At 39.3% G+C, this 10977-nt stretch overlaps 1 protein-coding gene across 1 annotated transcript in view; it reads left to right on the forward strand.

Moving 5' to 3' along the window:
- Window positions 1–7477: 7477 nt before the first annotated feature.
- aox6 (aldehyde oxidase 6) overlaps window positions 7478–10977 on the forward strand; it is a 31590-nt gene continuing 28090 nt past the window's right edge. Inside the window, exon 1 of the mRNA XM_013912271.1 lies at window positions 7478–7601. Coding sequence (XP_013767725.1) covers window positions 7548–7601 — 54 coding nt within the window. The 5' untranslated portion in view covers window positions 7478–7547. The remainder of the gene's footprint in view (window positions 7602–10977) is intronic.

Here is a 10977-nt window from a genome sequence, read left to right on the forward strand (position 1 = left end):
GATAAGTGGATGGATGGATGGTTTAGTTGGGCAGCAGGCTGCCAATTATTTGTTGTTTAATGGTCAGGATGGGAACAAGAATTTGAAAATTGTGAAAAAATTTGAACCACTTTGTATTATTGTATACATTGCATTGAAACCTTTGTCTAATAAAAAGACTTTTGAAAGAAAACATAGCTTTTTTACCATAATACACACTGCTTGTGTGCAACTCCTTGTCTACAAGGAGAGTGAAGGGAACAAAGTGAGACCCACAGAGGCAGAGGAGCATAATATACGTCTTGAGTAATTGCTTACAGCAGAAAGGGAAAGTTGCATATTAAAAATAATTTAAGATTGATGATCCCGCCAACAATAATTTCTTGTACATGGACTTCTAACTGTCATCATGCAAACACGTGCAAAGCAATCGTGTGAAGCCTGATTTCTGGTGCGAAAAAAAAGCAGCAGCTCCTTCAGAAACCTCAGAAATCTGCTCAGATATGTGTAGGTGGCATCCAAGCTCTGATTCTCTCTTTGCTGCTGTCAAAGCAAATTATTTCACATGTAGCACACCAACACACACATGCTGGAGGATTCACAATAAGGCTATTTAAATGCAAATCTGACAGCTTGCATTGTCCTTTCAGGTCATGTTTCAAGAAGAAATCATAAGTTTTCATTCAGTGAATAAAAATTTGCAGGTCAGTGTAAAAGCAGCAGGTTGTTTTCTGTGTCAGACCCTACACCCGATCTCAATCTTTTATTCATGCTCATGCTGCTATATATATAACTATATATCAAAAAATTAGGGCATACGAGGCTACGACAGAAAGACAAAAAGCAACCCTGAAACAGAATTTAAATGCTGACTGTATCTAAGGTTAAGACCGAAAATGGAGGGGTGAAGGTCTGGGGGAAAAATGTGAAATGGCGTCAGATTTATAACTTTACTGGCAGCTATTTGGTGGAGCGTGTCATTAACGTGTTAAATTACACATCTTACCTCTGTAATCCAAAGGGTGGGACACTCTAAAATGGGAATCTCCCAGAGGTTACTGGGAGAATATGTGAAGGTAAGACACTGAAAGCATGCACGGGATGCCAGGCAGCATTGGTCTTGGAATTGGTTTTGTAGTTACTTTGAGTAAAAGCAGTCTGTATGTATGTATTCCAAGAGGGGAAAGATTTTCAGTTCGTAGACCCTGTGAGCAGTGGCGGTCCTAGCCTGTTTGGCGCCCTGGGCGAACACTCCCTGCTGAGGCTGAGGATCATCATGTCCTCTAATGACGAACCATCTGTGTGGACGGCCTTAACATTTAAATGTGCGGCTAACTGGTGTAACTGAAATGCTAACATTAGCTTTGGCTGAATACCATCAGTTAACTTGACAATTGAGTATTTTGTGTTCATTATAAATTGTAGTTTTTACAATTCTTCTAGTATACGTATAAACCCAAAGAAAACCCATTGCAAGATGGCGCCGATGTGTATGGCTTGCCGTCTGTTCCTCCTGTTTCATCTCTGTTTTATATTTGTAGCACTTTGGTCAACATTGTTGGATGTAAAGTGAGTTATAAATAAAGATGCTATGCTATGCTATTATGCAGCTAGCTTAATGCTAACTTACCATTTATGGTGCATGCAGTTAATTAGCTGAGCAGTGCTATTAGCTAAAACATAGCTGAAGATTATGCTTTAGTAATCACTTGTTTCACATTATAAACTAGTTATTAAAAGCTTAATGAGGACTTTCTGTACAAAAAATACTCAAATTTTAGATTTGAGTATGTTTTTGCATGTTTGGCAGCATACTTTTAGGTCATGAAGCTAAACGGTGCATCATCTTTTGTTATCATGATATTTTGACTCCAGATGGAGCTGAAAGGATTTTGGAAACTTTGAATGTTCTTATGTAACTTTCATTTTAATCCAAGTCAGTGAGTCTGAACTTCAGTTGTAGTAAATGGGTCATACATTGAAGTGATTTTGGTCGTAAATAATGACAAAATGGACCCTGTAACCAAAAGTTATTTGTGTTTTTTCTAACGTTTCATGGTACAAAAAGGAGCATATGTACCTCAGGCATAAAAGTAGACTCCTAAAGTGCGCTAACAGAGCAGAGCTGCAGAGTCCCCTTCTCTCTGTTTATTCAACCTCACAGACTGACAGAAATATGACTTTACAACACTGCTAACATGCCATTAGAATACCTGGAACATTACATAAATATCACAGAATACTTTATTTCAGTACTTCTCCAGGTTTTATATCATTTCCTGTGAGTGTTAGCACTAGGTCAGATCATCAACTTTTTCCAATTACTCCAAGCATTTTTCTTCCTCACATGCCCTCAAGCTCTGACTTCTTAATTGCCAAGTAAGTAAATAAAAGTGGTAGTTTCCTCAGTTGGAACATGTAAGCTGTACTTATGTAGGGCAATGATCTCACAGCAGGCATCAAGTGTGGCTAAAACATTGGCAGCACTCTTTAACTGTACTTCCCACTTTCCTGTTTGATAGCGTTTCCACTGAAATATCATAGAGTCTATAATGACACCTCAGAGCCGATGAGCACAGCCAAATTTGAGTTTACCAGCTAAACTGTAACTGCAAGTTTATACTTTAGGTTTTGACCCAGCAGCAGTAGCTTCCTGAGACATGTGATATGAGGTCAGCGAGGCTAAAAGCCACATTTCCTCAGCTGGAGATGAACCGAGTGATAGAGAGCTGAGGAAGTGGAATCAGATCTGCAATAGGAAGTAAAGGAGGATGGGAGAAAACGTTTCTACTGGGGATTTGTTTATTTTCAGCTGATGAGAGAAGATAGTCAACTGACAGTAACCCTAAATAGCTTTATGTGATGGGAATGGGAAACAAAATCCCCAAAAGTTCTGAATGGCAGGTCTAGGTTTGTTTTTTACATCAGAGAGTACTCACAGATAAACACTTTATTTAAAATGATGTAGGGTTTGTTTGAGAATTGAAGGTACACATTAGGCAGGAGGTCCTCACCCACATAAGTTTGAACTTCACACAATTCATTTTCTAAATTATGGTGATCTTTATGTACCGGTGTGGACCTTTGATGGATCAGTTTATGACAGAAAAGTCTTTATTTTAAAGGAACCACAAAAAATTCAGTTGTGGTGTTAACCTAATAATTGCATTTTGGGTGTAAAATGGAGATTTCATTAGAGAGAAAAGTCAGCGCAGGTTGTCTCAGTAATGTTTTAATGTTTTTTGCTATTTTCCTAGTCCCACTAACAGAGACAAATGCCTTCTAAACTCTGAAAATAAATCACTAACCAGCTTCACGGTGGTTTGGTTGTGCTGCTCCTGGAGCCAAATGTTAATTTCCTTCCCTTTAATTATTTGGATCATAAACGCCTGACCAATTAGCCTGTCTCTTTTTGTTTCAGCACAACTTCTTGCACCAGAAGCACTTTCTTGCAATGCTGCCTTTGTACGAGCAGTACAATTGGAAGAACAAAAAAAAAAACCCTGCCCACTTGTATGAGCTGTTTCCATTAACTTTCAAAACTTATCTTCTTAAAAACTTTTCATACCTGAATGAAAGAGCCTTTTTAATAAAACTGGCATGAGCCTTAAAATGTGAGAACTGTAGGGGTTATCTTTGAGCCATTTAATGTTTTTTGGCTCAAATTCCCGTAAAAGCTAAAAAAAAAAAAAAAGAAGAGCTTTGGTCTAGACGAGTACATTCACTGGACAGCCAACAAAACAAAATGAAGAAGATAATGCTGCTCCAAATCCTGACTTTCACATGCAGGCCTGTCCAGTTAGTTTGAGAAATCAATTATTTAGAGTTTGTATCTATGTTATATGTCGTCTACTTCATTAGTTGCACCTTGCTTAGTACTGGGTTGGACCCCTTTTGCCTTCAGAGCCGTCTTAATTCCTAATGGCACAGATTCAACAAGGTCCTGGAAACATTCTTCAGAGATTTTGGTCCATGTTGACATGACAGTTTTACAGTCGCTGCAAATTTGTCAGCAGCACATCCATGATGTGAATCTCTGGTTCCTCCACGTCCCAAAAGTGCTTTGTTGGATTGAGATCTGGTGACTGTGGAGGCCGTTTGGGGACAGTGAACTCATTGTCATGTTCAAGAAACTAGTTTGAGATGATTTTGAGTTTTGTGACACGGTGTGTTATACTGCTGGAAGCAAGATGCTACACTGTGGTCATAAAGGGATTAACATGGTCAACAACAATACTCAGGCAGGCTGTGGTGTTTAAACAACGCTCAGTTTGGCTCAAAGTGTGCCATGCATTCATGTTGTCTACACCAAATTGTTACCCTTCCATCTGAATGATGTAGTAAAAATGAGACCAGACAATACTTTTCCAACATTCTGGTTACTCTGTGTTAATCGCAGCCTCAGTTTGTTGTTTAAATGGAGTGGTACTTGTGCTTTTCTACTCTAGTTGAGCACTGAAAGTATTTTCTTACTACAAGTCTCATTCACACATTAATACAAGCATCTTTGTCTGTGTTTAAGCACTTTTAACTTTAATTTAACCGATTAACGCAGCTCTGGATTCAGTATCTGAGAACTAGAGTCTGTGTTAGCAGATGAACTGCTCCATCTCCCGAGCCACCCGGTGTGGTCTTCTGCTGCTATAGCCCACCTATAGCCCTTCAGACATGCCCTTCTGCATTCCTTGGTTGGTGTATCAAGTGAAAACTAAAGGATTTTATTGAACAGAGATTCATTTTTTGTCATTCTTTAATGACAACAGGACTGTAACCATTTCTCCTTAATAAAAATATTATTTATCTACCAACTGGCTTTAATCTACTACGCCTATTACAATGACTTATTCATCACTTTAAGTTCTTAATTACCATTGTTTTAACTCTGTATTTAGGTGTTTAAAAAATGTCTTTTATTGGCTAATTATTTTGTATTAACTATTTAATTAATTTAACACAATTTTTTTTAACTCAACATTTTTAAGCCATTTGTCTTCTTTCTGTTGGATTTATTTGTCTTTGATCGGTTGAATATCTGTAGAAAAGACTTTCCACAGTGAGTACATCACTGCAGTTAAGAGCATGGAAACTGAATTTCAGCTCTGTGAGGGCGTGCCTGTTTGTGTTGTGGTGCCCCAACGCCTTTGGCTCGGCTGCTCCGTCTGAAGCTGTAAATCTTACAACTACACATGCTGTGATTTGTGTAAATAAACCAAATCCCACCGACAGACTCAGGAGGAATGTGTTCAAGTCCAACTGTGGAAACAGTTTGCAAGACTGAGGAAAATATGCACATTAACCCACCAGGTCTGGAGGTCACAAAACAGAAATCGGCCTCGGCTCACACCGATCAGGGGCTCAGTGGAAAAGCCGGGCTGTAAAGTAACACATGTTTGGTTTGTCTTCTGAAGGCCTACCTGTTGTCATGAGTCAGGAAACTTGAGTCAGTGAGAAAAAGGTAGAGCTGTGTATGTTAAACCTGGAGTGAAAGCTGAGTAAATAAGCTAAGAGCGATCAAACAGGGGCAGGGATAGCTTTCTCACGCTCAGACTGAGGTGAGGCGCTCCTTTATCAGCACAGAAATTTCTTTTTGCACTGTGCCTTAGAGTTAGCTTAACACCATTAATGGAGACGTTTGGAGTGGAAATGTGGGACAATATTACATCTACAAAAAAATATTCTTAGGAAATAAAAGGAAATAATTAAATTTTCAGATAGTGAAATTTTCAAATATGTGATTACAGGCATGATAGTTGTATCACTGGCTTTGTTTCTGTCTCACTATGGGTACTTATACAGGAACTGTTTTATAGCTTTCTAGTAAGGGTCGTCCTTTGTAGCTTTCTTAGAGTGTACTTTGCCTGACAGCAAGCAAGCAGGGTGGTAAAAACACAATATAAAGACTTGTGACATCCTACAGCAGACTGATGCTGGTAGTGTTAGTATAACATCTCATCACGTTGTTAGGCCTCTTGCCCCTCCTGGAGCGGAGGCTATCGGGAGCTGCCCCTCAGCACTCTCAGTCCTGAGTTGCCTTTATCGCCCATCCCATCCCTGTTATGCTGATGTGTGTCCCAAGGGCTCGAGGTCAGGGACTGTTTTGTGTTGCTGGATGTCGGCTTTCTCAGGGTGTCCCGAGCCATCCCCACTTCCTCCTCGAGATCTTTTCTTCCTGGACTGTAGCTCTGTCTGCTGCCAAAGTTGATTTTAATTCAACTTTTCTAGCCAGTTATCTGGGAAGTGTTAGAGCTGAAACTGTTGTACGAAAGTCTGGACTTTACCCAGGGAAGCATTTGTATACAGACTGACGTTTGGGTTGAACAAATACAGCTTGGTGCACCAGACTTGGGGTCTTGCTGTTTCTGGTTCATGAAAAGAAATGAGAGGGGAATAAAACAAAAACTAAGTTTTGAAAGAAGCCCATAAGCCCACCTGAAACCCAAATCATCATTTCAGAGGCACTTTTAAGACATAAATGAAGCAGTGTGACACAGAAAAGAAACATGTCTGTACAATCATTACTCACCTTCTTTCCGCTTGTCCACGTTTGATTTTCCTCTGCAGCTTTTCTTTAAATGTTTTCCTTACCTCTAGCGCCCTCTTGTGGCTCTTTACCTAACACTAGGTTTTTCCCTCTCTTATCTGCTCCTCCTGAGAAACGATGACAATGTATTAACAGCAATGACTGTGCAAAAAGACCAATCTATAAATGATTAACAAAAACAGAAATAAATGTAAGGGCCAAGGATAGGTCACGAATCACCTGATGTTTATTTGCCACTGTCAGTCATTGCTGTATGGCTATAAAGATTTTTTTGTAAATCTGCTATATGTGTATCAGATTGTTTTATTAGTTTGGTGTTGGACTCATGCTCAATTCTGATACAGTTTTTTGCTTTCTCATTTTATGACCAGAGTCCAAGGCAACCCTAAGAAAATATTTGATTTACAGCCTTGTTTACTTTCCATCAGATTTCATTCATGTGTTTCATCTCTGGATGTGCAAGAGAAAGTGTTTAAAAGGTGCTCATAGTAAAATAAATAAATAAATAAATAAATAAATAAATAAGAAACTTAACAATTAAGGAATACTTCGGGAGTTACAAGTCAGTCCTGCAAGTTGAAACTCGATGGGTCAGAAAAACACCACTTTTTGGGAATAGAAGTCAAGTCTTATTTCATTTTAAAGCTTTGAGTTATTCTTTTTAAATGTTTTTTTGTTTTCCAGAAAGGAAAAAAAAAACGAAATAAAATTTCACAACTGCTTATGCAATTCACCAAAACACCCAGAAAGCTCAAAACGATGAAATTTTATTTCTAAAAAATTATTATGTCCTATTGTAAACATAAGTAATTACATGCAAATTAATTTGAGTTTAGTTCATTTGTATTAAGTTTAATTAATTGGGTTTCACGTCACTTTGAAGAGTACCAAGAGAGAGTTGCTACACATAGAAACCAGAATAAAGCATCTTATTTTGAAAGTGTCGGCAGACGGAAGCGCTAAGGGGTACTGAGCTACCTCCTGGAGATAAAGTCGTCGTCACGGCCTTTAGTCACGCACTTGAAAGATGTCTGCAGGAAAGCAAGGAGACGCTCTGTGCTTCTTTATCAACGGGAAAAAGGTAGGTTTAGAGTTTTTTTTAATGTTATCATAGCGACCGTTTTGTTTTCTGACAGATAAAATCTGCACAGTTAGCAATTTCCGAGGTGACTTTTTACCTCGCGCTGCTGTTAGCAAAACTCTTAATATCATTTTTAGACAAGCACAGGTGAGTTAAAGTAAAAGCAGCAGTGCTGAGTAAAACGTTTGCAAGTTGGAGGTGTAATGACCTTCACACATGTTGCGAAGTGAACACAAATGCAGGAAGAAGAAGACCTTAGAAAGCTGTCATCTATATTGGTTCTAAAAAGGTAAGGTGCAGAATAAGTGCAAGCACACACAGGACTGCGCATATTCTTACGGGTTTGTAAAAGAGAAACAAAATGGGCATTAAAAAAACTGAAAGCAGGCCAAGTTCTGCAAATCAAAGAGAAAACACCTGGCTGACTCACGCTGAGCGACAGTTTCTTTGTGTACCACACCGTTCAAACTTCTCCATCTTGGCCTCAAAACAAGATCCTGAGATTTCGGTGCAGGACTTTATGGCTCAGGGTGCTTTCACACGTGCGGTGTCAAGTCGTTTTTCCACCTCTTGCAGTGTATTTATGCAGGTGTGAACACAGTAATCGTTAGGTGTACATTACACATGTGAGCTAAAAACGTCCCATATGCGTTGTATTCTCAATGCATGGAAGTGCTTTAGATGTGCAAAGGTCTATACGGCTAGCAACCAGCTGTGAAAGGAACGTAAATCCTCAGTTTTCTCACACAGCGCCTTCATCCTGTTCTCACTTTCGTTGCTCCTGCCCCAAAACCATCCGGCCAATGAGCAGACTCGGTGTTCTCACGTGGTTTGTAGTGACGCAATTTGGTTGGCTTGGAAGTCACTTTTGTTTTCACACAGAGAAAAAATTAACCAAAAGCTACAAGTTTACAAACTCATCAGCTGATTAGGACCAGAGTAAACAAGCTACAGGTTTGAAAACGCCCTAACATACCTCAAGCTGGAAGGATGTGCAACCAAAGCACAGGTGCTCTTCAACGTTGTGTCAAGTCCAGTTCACACTTCTTATTTAGACACGTGTGCCCAACATCCACCCATCCAACATCAGTCGTAGGTCGACTGGCAAGTAACGAGGTGGCCTGCAGAGAGGAGATCCAACATTAGAAGGCATGGTGCTCTACCAACAACCTTTACTCTGATGGGGGATTACAGGACGTCCAAGAAAAGTGGACAGGACGCCGTCTTCATCAGTGGTGCTGAGGTCGAGCAGGTAACAAGCTTGGAAATCCTTGAGGATCTGACGAGGTCTCTGTAAACCGCCTGTAAGATAAAGAGGTCCCTGAATCTATTCACCTCCTGAACAGGTCGTAACAGGTCAATACCTCTCCGACTTCTATTGTAACTAGGGCTGCCACGATTAGTCGACTAGTCACGATTACGTTGACTATCAAAACCGTCGACGACTGATTTAATAGTCGAGGCGTCGTTTGAAGCTTTGTAAGATCACAAAAGACGCAGGAATAAGTAGTAGGATTTAAGAGTGTAATAACGGACTGAAACAGAAGATGGCAGCACTGCATATAAAAGGATGCCAGCTGCCGTTAAACCCCGAAGAAGAAGAAGCTGTGTCCCAGAATTCACAGCGCGGCCCAGCTCAGTTTCCAACAATGGCGGCAGCTAGTTAGTTTTAATATTACTCTTATTATTCTTTCTGGGTCACAAAATAAAAGTTTAACATATTTTCAGGCGAGAATGTAGCTGCGGAAACCTCAAATATCTGCTCAGTTTATCAAGACACCACATATTTTCAAAAGCGCTCTGACGTTTTCGGAGACGTCTGTTACCCACCAGCTCGATAGCTAGCCGGGGGCAAGGCTAACTAGAGCCTGTGAGAACACCGGACTCCCGGCAAATCATTTTCGAACACACCGCTGTCTTTTGCTACTCAGGTTAAACATGATATATGAGTCACTTAGATAACTTCAAAATGTTATTGTTTGGCTTTTTTTAGTATTTTATTTGTTCCTGAGTAAATCGGTTTGGCTGAGGTCAAAGTTATAGTTTTTACACAGCTGAATAAACGTCAAGCAGACAGCTGATCATCAGAAGTGTGAGATGCTCGAGAATATACTCCGGTGTCTTGTTATATTTTAGATAGCAAGGAGTTTAAACTTCACCTAAACAATCTGCAAACTTCATTAAAATGTAATAAACTATCATCTTGTCTTTTTAGTTAGCACATACCTTAAACACTTAAAGCTGTAAGCTAATGATAGTTATATAAGAGCAGATGCTGCTGGTGCAATAAGCTGAACGTTTTACGTCCAATTGATACATGATCTGATTAGTCGACTAATCGCAAAAATAATCGGTGACTAGTCGACTATCAAAATAATCGTTTGTGGCAGCCCTAATTGTAACCACCAGTGTGGTATTGCACCTGAACAAAGGGCTCTGCAGCAGGTAGTAAAAGCAGATGACTGCACTGTTGGCACCCAGCTGCCTGCCATCACCTGAAACGCTTCATTCAGTGTTCACGTAGCATCACCTCTGACAACCCTCACCCTCACAGTAGACTTTGGACAAATGAAATGAAATTCTTTTTTTTTTCTTTTTTTTCTTTTTTTTTTTTAAACACTCAAAAAGAAACCAAAAAAAAGTAAAGAAAACTAATTAGAAATTGCAAAACTATAACTTCTGAACTGCTGTTGGGTTTCCCATAAATTAGTGGTGCGGATTTCCTTGTGCTTGTATACTAACAATAAAGTGAATAATCTGAATAGTTTTTCACTAATGATGGCAACATTATAATGCTTTTAATGCAAGAAGTCATGTGACAATAAACTACATCATGCTGACCCCTTACAGCTCAAAAACGAAAGCAATCTTCAGAGTGATAATTGTAGAAATATCTAAGTTAGCTTAAATGTTTAGCCTATAACTAGATTTTTATTCTACTTTTAACAAGTCGAACTTGGTGATTAATTTTATTTAATCATAAAAATGCACATTAATTTAAATGTCAAATGTAAACTTTCACAGTAAAGTGTCATCGGTGCAGTTCAGTTACTGTTGCCCCTGATTACATCCATCCATGTTACACCTGTCTTATATATTATTGTTCTTCTTAGAGATAAAACTCTAACATAGAGCTGGGCGATAGAATGATATGTATTGCGAAATAACTTTTTCTCGATAGAAAAATGAAACTATTGTGATAGACCTCATCTCTCTCTCTCTTCCTCTTATATTAAAAAAAAATGAATGGCCAATACAAATTAAGTAGTGCAGAGCTGAACCAATCACAGCCGCAGCGTCACGTCACGTAACTTGTTACGTACAGCTCAAGTGCCAAGCCGCACATGTGTATTTGTTTGGGAAGCAGCCAGCCGCC

Source organism: Pundamilia nyererei, unplaced genomic scaffold, assembly GCF_000239375.1.
Source record: "Pundamilia nyererei isolate P.nyererei 1_Seehausen unplaced genomic scaffold, PunNye1.0 scaffold00085, whole genome shotgun sequence".
Taxonomy (NCBI): Eukaryota; Metazoa; Chordata; class Actinopteri; order Cichliformes; family Cichlidae; genus Pundamilia; species Pundamilia nyererei.